The sequence below is a fragment of the Anolis carolinensis genome, unplaced genomic scaffold (assembly GCF_035594765.1).
Source record: "Anolis carolinensis isolate JA03-04 unplaced genomic scaffold, rAnoCar3.1.pri scaffold_32, whole genome shotgun sequence".
NCBI classification, from domain to species: domain Eukaryota; kingdom Metazoa; phylum Chordata; class Lepidosauria; order Squamata; family Dactyloidae; genus Anolis; species Anolis carolinensis.
This window is the reverse complement of record NW_026943841.1, coordinates 292561-313894: the sequence shown is the minus strand read 5'-3', so window position 1 is coordinate 313894 and position 21334 is coordinate 292561. Positions and strand designations below refer to the sequence as shown.

At 40.5% G+C, this 21334-nt stretch overlaps 1 protein-coding gene across 1 annotated transcript; it reads left to right on the top strand.

Annotated features, from left to right (window-relative positions):
* Window positions 1-3550: 3550 nt before the first annotated feature.
* LOC134294929 (piggyBac transposable element-derived protein 5-like) lies at window positions 3551-5568 on the top strand (the record flags this gene model as incomplete). The annotated part of the gene is given in 1 exon segment (XM_062966818.1): window positions 3551-5568. A coding segment is annotated over 1 exon segment (196 nt), but the record flags the coding sequence as incomplete, so codon positions are not given.
* Between the last annotated feature and the right edge of the window lie 15766 nt (window positions 5569-21334).

Sequence of the window (21334 nt, the reverse complement as noted above, 5' to 3'; positions counted from 1 at the left end):
GTTATAGCAATTCTGCAGTTCATTTGAATGCTCTAGCAGAGAATTGTAAGTACCTGATCAAACTACAGGTCCCAGGATTCCTTGGATAGAATCATAACAAAGTTCATTATCTGTGGTTTGAGGGTATACCTTTTCTGTGCTATATAATAGGACTTAAGAACCAAACCCCAGTGGATACCAAGGACTCGCTGTACTGCCAGTCTGATAAGGACGTGCCTTCTAGATTAGTGGTGCTTAAGCTAGCTGATGTGGGAGACCAGAAGGGATTTTTCCCACCTAACATGTCAGAAACCCTGTTGTAGTGTTCATCAGTGGGTACCCTATTTCTAGTAGTTGTCAATGGGCAACACTTTAAGGAGAAGTGATCCAGACAGTGTGATACTTTCATCTGAGCTGTGGCACCAGAAATATGTATGGAATAGACAGCATAAGGGGAGAAAAATAGAAAAAGTACAATTGTACCAAATATCAAAGACAAAACTGCAACTTACAGAGGAAATCCTTCTTGACTGAGCAATGGCTATCTGCCACCATCCTTTGCAACATGGACCAGTCGTAGGGCAGAGCCAGGACTTGTGGACAAGGCAATGGGAACACGGCACAGCATTTTTCACGTCAGTCCAGGAGCTGGCCAGCAACAAACGGATCAGCACTTCAATTAAGAATGCTAGGAAGGGAAAGGCAGTCTTGGCCTGAATTCACCCACTGATTTCCCAACTGTATGAGGGGAATTAGAGCAAGGAAATGCTGCATATAACTTGTAGGACAGCTGGCCACTTTGCAAGCTTTTCTGGCTCCCAAACTGAAGATTTGGCACTGTAAAATAGCAGGAGTGTCAAGTGAACTCAGCTGTGCCCACTTGAAACAGCTAGAGATTTCTTTCATAGTGACCTTCTCTTTCAGTTTTCCAGGATAATTTCTAGTTAGGATTTAGCTCAGGAATATATGGCCCTTCAGAATTTGTTAGACTGTGGCTTTCATCAGCCCCATAACCCCTGGCAAAGTATATAGTTGGAATTGCAGTCCAACAGCAGGAGAGACCATGTGTTTCTTATCATTCTGTTAGGCAATCTTTTTATTCCTTTCAGTGTGAAAGTGATTGATTGCAGATTTATTGTCAGCTTATTGCAACAAGAGCTACTATAAGCTTTTTGGGGCACCCTAAAGCAAGGATTTGAAACACATGCTTCTTCAGCTGTGTGGGAATACAGCTCTGTGATGACCCTTTTTCAGGGATAGGATTCTACCCCAAGTTAAAATCTACTAACATGTCAACTTCCTAGGTCCAGAAAGCTTTTGAAAGGAGAGATTATTCAGAAATACAGTATGAGCCCATTTTCCATGGACTCAGTATTGATGGTTTCACTAATCCATACTCTTAAAATCCTCCCTGGAAGTTTCCTTGGGCTTCTTTAAGTGCTTCAGTGCACTTCTGAGGTATACTTCTAGCCCAAGTATAGTTGAAATATAGTGTTCACTGCTGTCAATGGGGTGTCCTGGAACATATTCCCATGGATATGTTTGTATGTTGCCTTATTTTTCAGATAAAAAATAGGAATTTGCCTGTATTATTGAACAAATGCATTTTGAAAGAAAAAAGAAACATTGTCCTTAACCCTATTCAACAGACTTCCTTTTCAATAAGAATGCAAAGTAGTGTTTCACATAAAAAGACCTAAGCTGAAAAGATTGCACCAGGAGTCACACTGCATTTGTTCAACTTTAAAAAAACTTCAATGAGTTGTCACTTAGGAAGTGGGACAGAGGGTTGGGCAGGATATGAGGAGCTGCCATTTGGCCTGAATCTCTGTCAAAAGAGAGAGAAAGGACTTGGCAAAAATAACTCAAGGTCTTCCTCATTGAGACTACTGTTTTATGGGGTCATTATGAAGATCTTTTCACAATTGAACCCCAGAATAGTTAACACTGTAGGTATTTCATTGGGGAGCTATTTGAAAGACACATTCTTAGGAAAACGCTAGAATACAAAAATAGTGGTAAAGTCAACTATTACAACCATCATCTTCCCAAATGAACTCAATAAATATTCCTGTAGTACAGTGCATTGTCGAATGTTTTCATGGCTGGAATCACTGGGTTGCTGTGAGTTTTCTAAGATGTATGGCCAGGAGAAAATGTTTCTGGAACACGACCATACAGCCTGGAAAACTCACAGCAACCCATTCTTGTAGTACCTTTTAAAAATAAATCCAATTATTCATCCCAATCAGGAAAAAGACATTGAATCAGCAAGTAGAACTTACATATATGTTAGTGTGCCAAGTTCTCACTGAGCCAACAGTTCTTATCTAGTTGGGATTAATAATTGTATTTATCCCTAACAACGGGATTTTGTGTATTATTGTTTATTGATACATGGGCTACAGTCTATGAAGACTCATGGCTGGCATGCTATTAATGACTTGCATGAATGTAAATCCAAGTTACAGTGGCATAAGTAATTTTTTGGTCATTGTGGAAGTCAGAAGTCGCTATTAATATTGTACAATAACCAAACTCTCCCCAATCCCCCTTTTAAGTCCTGCGACTTCCCTCCCATATACTGGTGGTAGGGATCAGGGGAATAGTAGAAACATGTCCATCTATAACTAGATGTGCCGCACTAGCCTTTGAGGACTCCTAGGAGGCCTAAGAGAAAGGTATATAGCTATCCAAGGGGGCAAAATAAGGATATTGTCTATAAAATTTCATCTTCCAATGAAATTTCCCTCCTATTCCCAAATTTCTAGCATTGCAGAGAGTTAAGACATTGCAGATCATTTATACCTTGAACTTGCATATTTATTTTACTTGCCCCTTCTCTTTGAATGCCAAAATTCTTCTTTTATTTATTAGTTATTATACATCAGGTATATCAATATATGTTGTAACTCTAGTGCTGAAAGCTGCAGGTACCCCCATGGCTCTGGGATGCAACAGAAGTTTGAAAGACATGAAGGAGGATGCCTGCTAACAGGACTAGTGCTTCAAACAGAAATGTTTGTTTCTTTTTCAAACTTCTTTTTCCACCAAATGGTTCTCAGAGAGTCATTATTCTCAATGAAATTTGAACAGACTTGCTATTCTGTACATTTCCAATATATCAGTGGCCCTGCATAGAAAAAAAGAGTCCCTGCTCTTTGTGTATAACTCTTCAAGGATGGTATAGGTTAAGAAGAGCCACTTGAGTTAAGCATCTGATTGCTACAGAAAGTTAATCCAGATCTGCCATATTTATGTTTCTTGCAACATTTGAGTAACAAAATGCTGGTATAGGAAAATAGGCATTGCCTTTATTTGGAGCATCTACAGTTGCCTCAATTCCAATGGCAATATTTCACAATGATTTTGCCACTGCTGTTTTGTAGAAAACACAAATGTGCCTGAAATCAGAAGGGACAGAGCGTATGTAGCATCACATCTAAGATTTAAAAGATACCATTATTTCTTGACTGTTGCATCTTCTCATTTTTAAGATGCATGGCCCCTTTCTTGTCTCAGAAATGTTTTATGGACCATGTTTCCCTGTTTCTCTTTTTGCTGTTTCCAGGTACTTCATTTCTCATAAACCAAACAAGACCTGGCAACAAGTTTTCTGGTTTGCCATCAGCATTGCCATCAACAATGCCTACATCTTGTACAAAATGTCCGATGCCTACCATGTGAGAAAATACAGCCGAGTGCAGTTCGGCGAGAGACTTGTAAAAGAGCTGCTAGGCTTGGAGGATACTTCACCTTGTCATTGATGGATCGTTCCTGATGGCTTAGGTTAGGATGGGAGAGTGGAAGAGAAGGAGACTGAGGAGAAGAAGATTCTGAAATGCCAAAATAAGGAGCATCACAAAATGACCAGGGAAGCCATTCGAGTGTTTGGGGTTTTTGACAAAAGCCCACTTGATATTCAGAGGGCTCTGGTGCGAGCACCATCTGAAAGCTGCACATATGAACGCACCGTGGGCACTTGTGCATTAGAAGTGAATTTATGTTCGTAGCTATTTCTTAATACTATTTGTCAAACAGGGTGTTAGTTGTTGTGTGAGCCCCCTTTCCTCCCCCATTCCCCCCTACACTAACACAGCTTGACAGTTGAGACTGGGCAGTGCATATTCGAATTTGGATAGTGTGATCAACACACATTATCAAGTGAGATGTGCTGTCTTGTGGCTGTGAATGTTCAGCACCTGGGGAGGGGGGTCACCAAGTCGTCTTTGGCAGAAAAAATATTGAAAAATGTATAAATCTATTTTGCAAGCCTATTGTTAGGCAACGGCAACAAAGTCTTAGTGGGTTGATGAAGATTTTATTTTCTTGCAGTGCTTTTGGATCATAGTGGTAAATGAAAGCAATTTTTTTATATAAATGAGTGGTCAGAAGCTGGAGGAGCTTACCAATCCAAACTAAAGTCATGTTGCCACCTCTGAAGTCAATGCAAGCTTTGGGGTTGACTTCAGTGATGTCATATTAGGAACATGAGATTATAATTTAATTGTAACAACATGCCCCATTACTTTCTCAAATATGAATCCTATGACATAGTGTGAGAACTACAAAAGTTAATCTGAGTTTCGATTATTTTTTTAATGTCAGCTGAATGTTCGTTTCTCCTGAGGGTTGTATAAACACAGATGCCCCAATCCAATGATCCCCCTATAGCTTGTGTGCTGTATTCTCTGTGCAAACCTAATCAGGAGTTTCACAACACAAGCAAGCAGATTCAGAGTCCTATTTGCCTTATTGCAGAATATTGTTGTATGTAAGCAAGCAAGCAAGCAAAGTCACCATAGAATGTGGGTATACTAGACAGTAAAGTGGTTTTCCTACTGCTTTTTCTCAGCACCAATAAGAATATACTGCCCATTTATTTATTTTCCATTCATGTAGTACTTGTAGGACATTATGTCATTATCATGTGACAGCATCTGTGGGTTGCGTTCATAATAACAATGTGCAATTTCTCCCATTTTCTCTTTCTTCCTCAACCCTGACACTTTCTAAAGTTAGGACCAATTTGCTGGGCATTTTTAATTTAATGCTTTAATTTACAGGAAATAATAGTCCACCAATAGAAACATGTTTTGTATCTGCACACCTGGGATATTCTATAGGACTGGTTAGAAGGTATGTCTACTCATAATACTAAAATGTGTTATCATAGGTTAGGTTGGTTTTGTTTTTAAGGCTAAGTTGGCAATATGAAAGAAGCAATATTAAAAGTGTTCTTCTTCTAAGTAAACACTGTAATAGGGCATGTTCATAGGTCATGAGAACCACCGCCCAATGGCAGACTATTTTCAGGGAGAAGACAGGCAAAGGAAAAAAGGAAACCTGCACATTGAATGAAGTGTTCTTCTATCACTACGTCATAAATGACAGCTTAGATTCACAACTCAATCAAAGAGCTTAATGTGAGGATATCCATTTATGTGCTCCCCTCACTTTTCTGTGGCATTCAGTTGAACGTGTAAAGCAGCTATCATGAATGTTGCTTGTTAGTGAGAAATGCTGTTCCTTCTCTAACTGTACATTTGGGCTGATCTTTAGAACATTAAACTAAAACAGAAAGGGCTACATCATGGAACTTTATTGATAACCGAGTAGTATTCTATTAAAAACATCCCTGTAATGTTTTTGACTACAACTCACAGAATCTTGCTGCTGACTTTCCCAGTTAAGGTTGGTGGAAGGTGTATGTCAGAAGCATGTGGAGGGCTACTACTGAGAGCTGAGCCAAGGACCAAAACTAGATGCATACTCAGGCCCACTCCTTGAATTTAGCAACCAGCATTATAGCCACTTTCTGGACTGTTGTGATACCAACATTTGTTTTCTAATGTATAGTTTGTTTTTTCATTGTTCAAGCACCCCCCCCCCCCCAGTAAACACACCCTTCAGAGGTCCAGACCTTGAGAATTTCATTCCTCCTGTCCCATTTCCTCAACCATGATCGCAGCCTCTGACACTAGAGAGAAATCAAAGACTTGTCTAGTTAAATCTGAGCCATATTAACATATTGACAAACACAGTTTTCTATTGGAACAGAACACATATAGAAGCTGAAAAGGTGTTATGGCAGGTTCTTTTTTTTTTGGTTCTTTTTTTAATGTCAACACTTTCTGAAGGAAATTTAGCATTTCTAGAGCTGCTTAAGAACACATTTTCAGTGTGTCTTACATTGTTATCATTTAGTCATACTGTATGTGAACAATGGATTTGATCTTGCTGGTGAATACAGGAACATAGTGACAGATGGAAGAAATGAAGGCATTGCTCCCCATACAGATTCTGTCCCACCAGTGAAGTGTTCCTCTAATCATCCAATTTCTAGCATTGCAGTAATTTAAAGCCTCAATGAAACATTTAGAAATAGGGTGTAGACATCTGAAAGAATTTAATTTATATATAATTTAATTAAGAAAGGGGCTAGGAAAGTTATCAAGGGAAAGTAAACACAGCAAATGTAAGAATTTTAGGTATGAATGAATTGCAGTGTTCATTTTCTGCAGTGATGGATACCTTGAGTCTGATGGCTATCTTAAAATTGTGCTGCAGCCTCCGCATTGATGCTACTTTTCCAAATGGCTCTTTTGCCCCATTCTGGCCTATTGTTTTGGAAATCCTGCTAATTTTTTTGCAGCAAACATTTTGTAGCCACAGCATGTGTGGCAAACATTTTACCACAGCATGGACCAAAAAGCAAACAAAATATAACCAATACAATTAAATCATTATCTATTGATATACTGATGCTTGATGAACCGTCTCTGAAGTTTTCCTCAGAGATCACACATCACATTCAAAATATTGTAACATCCATATCACCACACAGCCTGGAACCATATTCTTGTATGAAGTATTTGTGCACAATGAAAATTATGCAACTTGGCAGGAACTTTTAATGGGAGATGATGCTTACTTATATATAAGGTTGTTGTACGTAGGAAGCCTTATTAGCTGATCTCAGTACAAACATGTCATTGACTCTAGACAAAGGAAATACAGGCTGGCATCCTTTTTGGAATGTAGAACATTGTAAGCCCACTTAGGTTTGCATACTTTAGAACTGTGGTATTGCACAAGGGTTGCATTCCCAGGAGGGGAGCATCTTCCAGACCATTGTGAAGTGGAGCAGGCAGCATGGTTGCTGTACAGTGGTCATGAAGAGCAACAGTACAACACTTTGCAGAACATTTTACTCATGTTGATGACAGCATAAGGAGAGGGGAATTGAATGGGTTCAACAAAGCTCATGAGGCAGTGGTAGTCCAGAACAGTATGCAGTAGAAACCTGGGGATGCTCTGTGTCTGGCCAAAAAAATATCCCCAGCTTTTGCACTGCCCCCATTGCATTGCAAGCATATTGCATGGTGTTCTGTTGACTATCATTGCAAACTGTTGTGTCAGCAAGATAGCTACGTCATCTTATTCCTGGCTTTTGGATTGGCACCCAAGTCTTCATATACCCGCAAAACATAGTGCCAGGAATAATAGCATGTGGCACATAAACCTGATGTCCCTTTAGTTATTTGCCAATTCCCCTGCTCCCAATTAGCCATTGGTGCTATCGCTGTGTTGTTGAAGGCTTTCATGGCCGGGATCACAGGGTTGTTGTGTGTTTTCCGGGCTGTATGGCCATGTTCCAGAAGTATTCTCTCCTGATGTTTCGCCCACATCTATGCCAGGCAGCCCGGTGCTATTGCTGTTGCCAGATCTGTACTATCAAAATTTGACAATGCCCTCCCACCCTGAATCTTAATTCAGGCTCTACTGATGTGGTTTGAAGTATCTTGAGATGCAGCTTGGCAACATCTTTCCCCACCAATCACTCCGTGCAACCTGATGCCCATGACTAGTGCTGGACCCAGGCCTTTGTGTATTATAATCTGCCACACTGCCTGCAAGACCTTTAAGGACCATGTTCTATAAGCGTCACACCCAGTGTCAGCCTTCATCAACGTGGCACCTTCCAATGTGATGGACTACAATTTCATTTCAGATACAATAATATCATGAGCGTGTTGGTCCAATAAAATCCAGGTTAAGAGAGCGGTCCATGCTGTCCATGCAGTGTACCTTATTTTCCCAAATGTTGTGCTGCAGTATATTGTTAAGCAGGCCATAAAGTGGCTTATTTTAGAGTATAACATTAGGCACTACTCACTAGAGCTAAGCATCTGTGAAAAATATTTATACTGTTGTTCTTTTAATTTTAGGAAATAACTACAAATATTCACTGGGGACTCCTATACCTTTTTATGTCTCCCTGTTTACTTGCTTGACAATTCTGTTAACATAGAACTCTCTTATTTTCTTTTCCTGGGATCATCTCTGTAGCTATACTCCCTAGTTACTGTTCTTTTCTTTTGTTAATATGTGCCATTTTAGAAGCCCCAGTTCCTTTGTGCAGTTTTCCTGCACTGTTTAATTTTTTTGGGGAGATCATTATTTCACTTTCATATATGACTGATCTATGCAGTTAGATATTTCAAAAGTTCTGTTGAAAGACAGTGACTTAAAAGTGTGCATTTTATAGGGCCTTTAACTGATGTTCCCATGTTGGCCTCTGATCGCCATTGACCTGTCAACTACTGAGAAGCTATTCTATATTCTATATATGCTTCCCTAGGTACAAGTTTCAGTAGGTTTCAGTTGCAAATCAAGATCAAAGGCACCACCATTTCTGCATTTTGAGCTTCTATAATGCCTGCCAGTCAGAGCTTGAACAAATTCCTTTTTTTTTCCACTTTAGGAGCCAAGCTGGCTGAGGAGTTCGGGAAGTTGTAGTCCCATGACATAACTTCTCCTGGCACTAAATTATTGTAAAAGCTATACTTTTAAGATTATTTAATTCATTACCCATAAAGTACAATACCTCTTCCTCAGATAACTTCCAAAATCAGGGATGAATCAGAAGGATGGGATCACCATTAAGGAAAGAGAGGGCAAAGCCAGCAGCAGATACTGAGCTTCACAGTCTATTCTGAGGGATATAGCATGCCATCTTGATGAACCCAGAATACAGAAAGGCTAACCTAAAACATTGATCAATCAGCTGGAGAGCATGCCCAGCAATGAAGCATTTCTGAAATGTCAACTACCTTCAGCAAGAGAGCAATTCACTGCATTGAGGGAAATGGATGGGAACTGGGCTGTAATATATGCACTTACTGAGGCATACAGGCCACGTGTCTTGCATATTAAAGGCCACCTTACACCTGCGGAGCCTCCAACTACCGAGAAGCAAAGATCAGCTCTCTAAAATATGGGGCGCCCAGTGGATCTGTTGTTGGGGGCTGATGGACAGCGAATCCAAACTCAGTTTTACATCTACTCACAACATTTATCCAAAATTGTACAATAGATCTGTGCTGCCAAAGCTTAATTAGGATATAGTCCAGCCCTTATACAACTTGGAGCAACTATAAGAGGATCAGCTGTAAAATCAAAAAGAGATAAACTAGCCTTGCAGCCATAGATGAAGCAGCTGTTCTGCTAGAAGCATAAGGACAGGAGGTGGCTGCCCTAATACCAACATCAGGCAGGAAAACATGCAAAAACTATTGCAGAAACACTCTGAAAAATGTGCACATCTTTATCTCTGTGTGCTACCCTGGTATCATTCTGGCTTTAAAGGGAATTGACTTAATTTAAATGGTCTAGCAGATTGACAGTTCCTATGCAGAGCTGAACAAAATATAGTGATTTCAAAGAGTTTAGCATCAAAAGGCTACATAACCAGCAAACACATAGTATTTTCATTAATAGTTAAGAGTTCCATGCTATTTTTGTTTATTTAGAATTGGGTTTTATGGAGCTTCTAAGCAAGAGTGTTAAATGTTCCCAACTCCACTCTCAATGTAGTTTTCATAATTCAACGGCTAATTCCGTTTAGACCCAGGGCTGGAGGGGGCTTCCAGGGAATGCACTGCATCTTCTCTCCTGCCTTGTGTTCTCATTCCTTGCCATGCCATGCCTTTTCAGATTACAACAAAAACAAAAAGCTAAAACAAAAGTTGTGAGACATTCCCACTCAGGTTTTTTTTTAAAGGACTGACAATATGCAATTTTGCCTATCAAACTAACTTACATCTTGTTTGTAGGAATGGAACACAGTTTTCTTCAGTTACCCTGGTGCAAAATGCATTTTCCTGGGGAATCAGTGCCATTTTGTTGTACAAAGGGATATTTCCTTTCCAAATAATGGCACAAATTCTGTTGGAGCAGTGCACATTTGTAAGCAAGATTGATCCTGCAAGAATAGAAATGAGAGGGTGTGCAACATACATATCCAGTAAAAGTTACAGTTACGTAACTCCATAGCAGAAGCAGAAAAAGGACTGGGGTGAATTGGAACTAATATACCATGGTGCACATTAGAGTGACAGTGTGAGTTTATAGTCCACCTTGAGTAGTCATGTATAGGTTGACCTTATATATAAGTTAAAAGCAGGTTTTGAGGCCAAAATAATGAATTTTGCAAAAGCTTAATGGCATATGATACACAGTTTCCCACCGAACCTTTTAAAATGTATAGAGGGAACATTCTTAGGAAGTGCTGAAGAGAAAGAGAGGATTTGTTTATTTGAGGGGTTGCATTGTGTAAATTGTACCACTGATCTTAAAATGCAGACAGAAAGACAAATGCAGAAAAGGAAAGAAATACATATGGGAAAAAAGAATGAGACGGTGAAGAAGAGGAAAGAAAACAACATGCCTCTATTAGAGACCCAGCATGAAGGCAATGATAAGCGGCAGAGGGAGGAATATTTTTTCCTTGCTTGCCCAAACCAGTGAAAGAAATGCAGCCATTCCTCCTTCTCTGTTTCATCGCCTCCTTTTTTTGGCCCAAGCAGCATTTAGCAGTAACCCGTTTGGGGCACCTGAAGCAGAGCTGAATGGCAAAGGACATTTTTAATATAAGATTCTGGTAGTCTCTGCAAATCTCATGGGATTTATACACGAAGTCCCTATTCAAAATGACCACCACCATTCTGCCCTGCTTCAGACACCCACAGTGGCTGAGAACATCAATTTCTAGCACTGACCCATGAATATGTCATCTACATTTTTGGGGTTTATTAGTTGTCAAAAATATTTGACGTATACATTAGTATATATGGTGCTTAATCCTGACTGCTTGTGTCCTTCCATAAATATGGATAGGGGACCTTTTGACCCACAGCTTTCCTAGGGCATGCACGGCATGGCCTATGGCAAGGGGGCATGGGAACTGTAGTTCATAAAAGCTAGAAGGCCAAAGGCCCTCAAGTCAGCCTCGTTGTTTAGCATGCCTCTTTCTCTCTACTTATGACCAGTCCAAGTGTTCAAAAATACCAGGCATTTTAAAACATTGGACTTGGAGCATTATGGCTACCCAGGCAGGTATGAAGAATGAGCAGCTTTATGGCAGGTGCTGTGGCAGCAAACCCTCAGTGAGACTCCTCAGTGGCATGTAGCCCCACAGTAAAGATACCAGACTCAGTAGACACTGGCATAGTTCTATGGCAATCTGCATTTTTCAGAGCATCTGTTGTTGCTCAAGGGGGTTTGGTATGCTCTTTTTAGAGGCATGTGGCATCAGCCATTCTGCTGAACTAGATGAAAAATCAGTTATCCCAGCACTGAGTATGTTTGCATATCACTCTTCATGAAGTAGAACTTCAATTACTATTGAAGTAGCTGGTGCAACTTTTATGTATAAAGAAACATCACTCTCCTCAGTCTGTTACTGCAAACATTTGCAGTCATGTCTATTTAGGCTAGAGTGGATTAACCTCATCTAAGTGAATGATGCAGTGCTTTCGCATCATGTTGACTAGGCTGGGCTGTTTCAAGTATTTAGCAAACCAGCATTATTCAGAATAGATACAGAGCTACCACACTCGTTTCCTTCAAGAAAATGACAGCAGAAAGTTGCAAGAACTACAAAGCAGTTTTTGATCTTCCAGTAGTAGTCTCTCCAAGATTTTCATGCTAGGAAAGGGGAGATGTTACAGGTGGGATGCAGAACCGAAGACAACACTCGCAAATATCTAATAGCAGCTCAGGGAATGGCTGCGGAGAGAGCCAGTCTTTCATGCCTCTGGGTACTGAGTGCCATTTCCCTAGAATGCCAAGGAGAGGCATCCTGAAGACACCAGTCATTCAGAGAATGATCAAACTCAACTACTATGCACTTGTTCTCAGAATGATCTTTCAGGGACATTTCCAAATGAGTCTTTGTTAAGGCATTAAGTTAACAAAGACCTCACCCTTCATGATAGAATTACACAGTTTATATGATTGATGTAGTGGTGAAGCTACTAGCAATTGGATGACTTGTCAACCACTCTAGATGTTGGTAACCTACAAATCTGCAATATTTGGAGGACCACATGATTCCCACACCTGGTCTACTATGACCACTTATATGTGATGTTTCCCAGACGCATAGGATTGCAACTCTACCACCCTTGATCATTGGCTGGGGCTAATGGGAGGTGTTGTGCAACAAGCTACTCTGATCTACAGCTTAGTGTGTTTATTGCTTTTGTGGTGCCCATTTTTAATCTGAAACAGCTAGAACATTTGAAAAAAATCAGTTTGTAAACTTGGTAGCAAAAATTGAATTTACCATACCAAGAAGAATTAATTGGCATATTTTGCACAACTCTATATATGACATATTAATAAAAATGGAGTCTTAAAATGAACAAATGCAGAAATTTGAATAGTGGCTTCCTTTAAATCTGAAAAAAATATGAAATCCTATCTTGTTATGGTTTTGAAACTGCTCCATTTTCCTGGTTGTTGAAGCTTCAGATTGGGGAGAAAGTCCCCAGTGTTTAGTAAAATGAGTCGTATCTAAACAAATCTTAGAAAAATTACTTGGTTTGACTATAGCCCCCAGTCCCTACCCAAACTGTCCATAGGAGATCCTGGGCAACAGAGTCTCAAAAAGTAGTTTTTCCAAAGCAAATGACACAGGCCCATCTCAATCCATCCCATCTCTGTATTCCAGAAAGTCAAGGCTGCTACACCATCAGTTGATGCATTGCAGCAAGAACTCAGGAGTCAACCTTACATGAACAGGCAACACCACCATAGAGGGGAGAAACCCTGCATACTCTGAAAGGAAGGTCTGCCAAGTCCAATTATATATTACCTGCTACAAACCTGTTGGACCTTCCATTTTCTGCAACTGACATTCCATCAAATGAAATGACTGTACAGAACACTATTGTAGTGGTGGTGGTGTTAAAAATGTGTATTCAACTACCTGTGTGTTTTCCAGCTATGCTCACAACAGACACACACAAATGATTGCTGTTCGGTTGCAAGCTTCCATTTCCTTGCCCAGAGTGTATTAAAAACAAAGACATTCTGTTCAGCAATGTCAATGTAGGTTAAACGTGCAGTGCTGTTTTACCATTTGGTTTTTAAGATCAATTTTATACATATGTACTCATTCAGGAAATGCATGTGTGGACTTCGACACGCGAATGAAGTTCCCACCTGTATTTCTGACTCCTTGGTTCAAGTGAAGACCTATCTTTGTGACTACGATTTTTGTTCTACACAAAGGCACGCTTGCAATAAATTTTTACAAGTTTTTCTACACCATGAGCTAAATTCTGAGTTCCAAAATGTGAAATGTGGTAACCAAACAACTAAATGGATTTATAATATCACTCTGATTTCTTGTCATGTGATTCTTTTCTTTCCCCTTCAACAAAGTTTGTTTACAATCGGCAACTTTGAAATACAATCAAATATAGATTACTTGCTTCTTTGGGTATTATTTTTATGGGAATTATAAGGAAGATGTTGTGGTGATGGTGGTGTTTGGGTGTGTGTGTGTGTGTGTGTGCATTAGAGGGAGGGATGGTCTGATGCTACCCTGTAGAATCAATTCAATTTGATACCACTTTAACGGATATGGCTCAATGCTATGAGGCTCCAACTTTCTCTTTTGGCAGAGAAAGTTAAAGACCTTGTAAAACTGCAGCTCGCATGAGTATGGCAGTGGTTCTCAACCTGGGGTCCCCAGATGTTTTTGGCCTACAACTCCCAGAAATCCCAACCAGTTTACCAGCTGTTAGGATTTCTGGGAATTGAAGGCCAAAACATCTGGGGACTCACAGGTTGAGAACCACCGGTCTATGGTATTCAGCCAGGGAAGTTCAAACATTACTTCTGCTTGGTAAACATACCCAGAGGGAGAGAGACATGGGAGATGGAATAAAAATGTTCAAAATTATCTGTAAAATACATGGAATCAAGGCCCATAGGATCTGGAGGCCTGAGCTACTCAGGTCATGCTCAACTTAGTCCAAAGGCATGGATAAATCTCGGGGAGTACAATGTACAACTGTATCACTGACAAATCTTCTTTCTCCCACCCTGGACCTTCCACAGTGATATAAACCTCCCTTGCTTAGTTTCCAATTTACCTCACAACCTTTGAGGATGCCTGCCTTAGATGTGGGTGAAACGTCTGGAGAGAATGCTTCTGGAACATAGCCATACAGCCCAGAAAACTCACAACAACCCAGTGTTCCGGCCATGAAAGCCTTTGACAACATAATGAAAAATGCTGGGTATGAAATCAGTTTTAAAATTCTGGCCTATGCTCAGCAAAAAAATTCATTTTATACTCAGCAATATTTATACCTGATATCGAATGCATTCCCTGATGGTGAAGAGTATTTGATTGCTCACTGGCAATGATTTACCATGTCATTTAACATTTTGATGATATTTGACAGTTGACGTACTGTGGAATTTGCTCACTTGCTGATTTGGCACTATTAGAAAGCTTTAATGAGAGGAAGAAAAACAACCCATGCTCCAAAACTTCAAGTTTTGAATTCAAAGATTTGACATTTCATCATATTATAAAAATACCTAGAATTTTACATAACCTTTTAAATGTTAGGTGAATACATGAAGTCTGGAATAAATGTCCATCCTCGGTACGCTATTAAAATAATAAATATATACATTATACAAATGGTGAATGAAGATTTAAAATCTGAAACATATGGAAAGATGCCGTGAATAGCTGTGCTAAAATGTGGAACTTGAAATGAGGAATTGGTGGCTTCTCCTGCTTGCCAGGAAGGCCATGACATGTTATGATTTATGCCATTATGCTGCAGATATGGCTGAAAATCAACATTCACACTGTGTTCTCACGTCATTGGCAACGGCAAAAGAAGTATGCATTAGGTCTGAGAGTTCAGTATTCATTTAAATGGAGAAAAAGCAGATAATTTTCCAGGCATCTCCAACAGTCCTCCAATTAAGCATTATTTATGGCAACTGTGAAACACGGGGTTGCATCCAAATGGTGTGAGTGGAAAGCAATATAGCTTATGCAATTGTGGGTCACCAGAGAGCCTACTGAGAGCTTCAGCATTCCCTAGACCAGGGATCCCCAAACTTTTTTTAACAAGGGGCCTGTTCAATGTCCCTCAGACCATTGGAGGTCCAGACTATAGTTTTTAAAAAAACTATGAACAAATTCCTATGCACTCTGCACATATCTTATTTTGAAGTTAATAAAAAAACAGGAACAAATATAGCCTCAATGTTAATAATCATAATCATAAAGAGGGTTGGAGGGGACCCATTGGGCCATCTAGTCCAACCCCCTTCTGCCTTTGTGCACCAAAAGCACAAGAAAAGCACCCCTCAATAAATAATAATTAAAATACAGTAATAAACACAAGCAAAGCTTTGGAAGGAGCACACTGGGTGAGGGAGGAGGCAGGAAAGATGCACGCTATTCCCTCTCCCTCGTGCCGCATGCACCCTCCTCGATGGTGGCGGTGGCGAGAAAAGTCCCTCCTTCTCCTTGGCACCGCACGCGCCTTCCTTGGCAGAGGAGGAGGGAGCCGCCACCGCGGGGACAAACCCACAGGACAGGTAGCAATGGCAAATACACTGGGGGGCGGATAAATATTTTCGGGGTGGGGGGGCACATGTGGCCCACGGGCCGTAGTTTGATCTAGACACTGCTGCCAATGGAGCTGAAGTATACTCACTGTGGAATTTGCTTCAGTATAGTTGGGGGACCTATGAAAACCAAATATAGGCAGTTCCCAAGTTACAAACAAGATAGGTTCTGTAGGTTTGTTCTTAAGTTGAATTTGTGTGTAAGTTGGGACAGGTACATTTTTTTCAGTGTAACTCCAGCCATATATATATGTACTTTGGATAGCATAGGGGAGGGTTAACACCCCTGTGGTGTTTGTTTGGCTGCCTGTGCCCCTGTTCAGAAGATTTCACCTCACTTTCTGTCCCTGTGATCATTGCATTTTGAAAAAAAAGCTCATTGTAGTAACAAGGATTGGTGATAAAGCTTCAGTTCAGACCACTTTTCTCCATGAAAAGTGAATTTCCCTTCTGAGGGATAGATTTCTCTCACTTCCTGTTGTCTCACCCCTATTCTTAACTATGAGTTGTTGCAAATTGTAGATGAAAGATGGAAGCTGTTACGTGTGCCCGTGAGCCCAGAGTCAACCTGCAGAATGATGCACCACTCAGCTTTTGCAGTACAAATAACAAGAGGACTTTTTACTGATTCCAAGTGATCAACAGAACAATGGTATTTACAATAGTCCCTCTGATTGCTTACAGAAATCAGCAGTCATAAGCAGTTCTTTCTTAGTCCAAAAATCTGCTCCAGTGAAGATCAGCAGCAAACAAGGCCTCAGAAATAGTCAGGCCTCTCTGAGTACAGAGCCATCTTCCTTCCAGCCAGTACTCCGTAGACTCTCACACACACCCTGAACATAAACCTATTCAAACTGGTTCTCCAGCAGCAGGATAGCAACAGTTACAAATCAGTTCCCCAGGTCTCTGCAAGCTTAGCTAATAGATTTCATGCATTTGATTTTCCAGTTAACACACATATAGTATCTTTGCAAACCATAGCATGAGTCACTTGTAAGCCAGATGTTTATAACTCAGGGACTGCATGCGTTCTGCATTTCAAGTTGGCTCTCCATAGCTGTGGATTTGACTTTTGATGATTAGATTATTTGTGGGTTCAATTAAAATGTTCACTCTATGAAGCTCCAGGTCCTCCCTATCGTCAACTTCTTCAAGTTGATCATAAAGTCATGCTGGAGGACCTTACAATTCCTAGAGACCATCTCTAGTTCTTCCAGTGCAATTTTATGATCAACTTTCAACACAAGTTGACCATAGAATTGTGCTGGAAAACCTAAATATTCCAAGAAATATGTTCTCTAAGATTAAAAAGGAAAGACCAAGGGTAAATAATCTCCTGTGTTTTGACCATGAGATAAATTGTGGAATTTTGATGAGAGACATGCAAGGGATGAGCAGCTGTGAGTGATCTTGGACCAATTTTTGTCCATGTTCCCCTTGCATGCTAGGCCAACATAATCCAGATGCATTAAAAGGGATATCATAGGACTTCTGCTGTTTTCAACTAAATTCTTACTTTTAAAAAGGATGAAAGATTTTATGATATGGAAAGACAAAGTTCCATGTTTGTGCACATTTTTGCATTGGGGGAAACACTTGAAAGTTCTTTGGGGGGAAATTGGGGAGGGCTCAGGCCACTCCAGGGGTTGCCAAGGGGGCAGCATGCAGGCCATGGGTTTTCCCCACAAGAGGCAGTCACCTCACATTCCCCACAACTGAACTATTGAAATCAAGACCAGATTCCCAGGCTTTTCCATAGTCTTTCATGCTTCCATGTCCCATAAGAGAACTTGGAATAAAGCCAACCAATCAAAACAGGATCCATATTATTATTTTAAACATTACCTGTATAAACTATTTTGGTATACAATTGACAACTGCAGGGATATGTGAGGCATATGCCACGCTGCAAGGCAAACAAGAGGGAACAATCTCTAATTGGATTGTCACACAGTGCCATGGGCCTGGATCCAGACTTGGAGTCTGAGGACAAGGGGAGCCCTGAAGCCCTCCTTGTTGAAGCACAGCTGACCTACCAGAAGCAGTAGCTGAGGAAGCAGCACAGCTGAGTCCAACAACCTGGCAAATGAAGAAAGCAGATCAGAAAAAGGCAAGAGGAGAGCTCCTAATTAAGAGTAGCTGGCTGCAGCTGTTTAAGGGCCTGCCTTGGCTGCTTGACAATGGCCTGCTTTCTGGCTAGTGTAGAGGAGGACCTGTTTGTGACTCATGTGGCTCGTTGACCTTGCTTGATTCTTGACTCCAGCTTTATTTCAGAGCCCAGAATGGCTTGACCTACTATGCTAATATATTTGATCACTCGTGGCTGAGTATGATTGTCTCCTCAATTGGACTCTCACAGGCAAGGATGCTCTTTAAGCTTTAGTGATTTATGGGCCCTGACTTAACTGCAGTTGTCTTCTAAATGAAGAGCTATTTGCCTCCTCCTTTCAATGTGTGATAGCTGAGCCAGGACATTCAAGGAACCCATAGACTGCTAGGAGGAGTGAATTGTAAAGCAAGGGGTGGCATCTTATTGTCCTCCAAATATTGATGAATTGCAACCTTCATCAGGCAGCATGACTAGTGATACAGGTTGACAGGAAGTGCAATGAAAACACCTAAAGGGCCACAAGTTGTCAACTTCTGTTTTAACCACGCAGGATTTCCATTGTTAGGAAGTGATGATTCAGTGCTGGCCTCTTTGCTTCTTCCAAGTGACCACCCTAGCTTGACCTAGAAGAGCCAAAGAGCTACAACTATCTTTGAAAAGATACTTCAACATCAACTGGGTCCCTAAATTGTATGTATGTATGTATGTATGTATGTATGTATGTATGTATGTAGATAGACACACACACACACACACACATGAAACCACTGGAAGAGATTATCCAGAGTTTTCGAGTGCAGTGCCACATGTATGCAGATGACCCCCAGCTCTACTACTCCTTTCCACCTAATGCCAAGGAAGCTGTCCTGACCCTAAACCACCGCATGTTATTAGTAATAGACTGGATGAGGGCAAACAAATGGAAACTTAATCCAAACAAGACAAAGGTGCTCCTGGTCAGTCGGAAAGCAGAACAGGGAATAGAGATTCAGCCTGTGCTGGATGGGGTTACACATCCCCTGAAGACACAGGTCTGCGGTTTGGAGGTCTTCCTGTACTCGGCATTGAACCTGGAGGCCCCGGTATCTGCGGTGATCAGAAGGGCCTTTGCACAATTAAAACCTGTCTGCCAACTGCACTCGTTCCTTGAGAAGCCAGATCTGGCCACAGTGGCACATGCCCTAGTTACATCCCATCTCGATTACTGTAACATACTCTATATGTGGCTGCCTCTGAAGAGTGCTCAGAAACTTCAGCTGGTCCAAAGAGCTGCTCACTGGAGCTGGCTACAGGAAACAGACAACCTTCCTGTTGCAGCACCTCCACTGGCTGCCAGTCTGTTTCCAGGCACAATTCAAAGTACTGGTTGTGACCTTTTAAAACCCTAGATAGATTATTTTGCTGACCACGTCCTCTTGTACAGACCTGCCTGGGTCCTGAGATCTTGAGGAGAGACCCTTCTCTCAGTCCCACCTCCACCTAAAGAACGATTGGTGAGAATGAGAGCAGGCCTTTTCTGTGACTCTGGAACTCCCTGCCCAGGGAAACAGGAATGGCCCTCTCCTTGCTGTCCTTCCGGCGGCAGGCTAAAGCCTTTTTATTTAGACAGCCTTTTAAAGATGGAAGGGTCTTAAGAGCAATTCAGGGGATGCTGTGGTTTCTAACTTTTTAACTTTGAATTTGTTTACATGATTTTTAACTGGGAATTTTTAAATTCTGTTTATATTTAATCCTATTTTAATGTTCAATACCATTTAATGTTTTAGTGTTCGTATATTTGTATATTACTACTACTACTACTACTACTAATAATAATAATAAAAATTATGAACTATCCTGAGCAGTAAATGACCAAATGACCCCTTTATTTCTCTTTTTGTTCCATAAAAGACAACCAAATAACATTTTTTAGAAGTAAGCAAGAGGTGCTTTACATGGGAAATAAAAAATGGATATTTTAGGAAACAGAACTGTTGGACCTTCAAGAGGAGAAATGTCCTTGAAGGACTAAGTAGATTATTTAGGAGAGACTTTTATAACACCAGCGAGATAAATTCTTTTCACTAAATACCTTGATATTAAACCTCAAGCCAGAAAGGTGTTGGCACTAAACATTACACAGCAAAGTGAAAATCCTTTGACATCCATGCTAGAAATGCAGAGAAAGAACCAATGGACTGTTTAAATAAGAAAAGAGTGTGGAAGAGCAGATGGTGACAAACTATTGATGTAAATTGATGAACTCTTAACCTAAGTTTTTCATCAGTGTTTGTCCAAGGAACAAACAGCTAAGAACTGCAGGAATTTAAAACCAGAAATAAGAATTCCAGTTATACACACACAACAGATGATCTGCATATTTGAAGGTATATTGAATTAAATATTGAGAGTATTATTTACTAAGATGGAGCATTTTAAGAGACAGATCTTTGGAGAATACCAAAGTAACTTCATCCATATGTACTGTCCCTTATTTATTGTGCTATTTGATGAAAATGGATTTCATCCAACAGTGAAAATGTATGAATGCACTTTAGGAAATTAATAAAAGAAAAGAATGTTCTTCCTGTTCATTGCAATATTTTCAGGTCAGAGTTTGTGTAGCATCTAGTGAATTAATCCTCAGAAAAATGCTTCATTTACTTCCATTTGCAAACTATGAACTGTAAGTAAAAGAGCCACAATCTACAGATAGGCTTAAAAACAATTATTCATCACACAACCCCGCAGCTTCTCAGAAGGAGAGCAAAGCTTTGTAATTTACGTGCCTAGCATTTTAATTTCCTGTTTGTGTGAAAAAATTCGATCTACTACTACAAGTTATTTGAGGAAAATGGAACACTGGGAACTTACTGTGAAGGTCCAGCCTGTCCAAGGAGAAGGCACCATCGAAGAAATGTTCATTCCAGCCACAGCATAGACAAGGCATAGGATCATGCGGTATTTTAGAAAAGTATACCTAGGTCCTCTCCAGTTCCTTTCCAACCCGCCCCGCCCCCCATCACCACCACACACACACACACACACACACACAAAGGAAAAAAGAGAACAGAACTGATGCATCGAAAAGGAAAATAAGTCTTACTGCAAACAGGGTGAGGCTGCATGTTTTCTTCTCCTTCGCGACATTTGACAAATGTTCTATTAGCCAAGGGAGAAAAAGCACCCAAGTCCCATCCTGCTCCTAAACTGGTGCCTGTCATCAGTGATGAACTGGATGAGGGCTAATAAATTGAAGGTAAATTTAGCCAAGGCAGAGGTACTCCTGGTCAGTTGGAAGGCGGATCA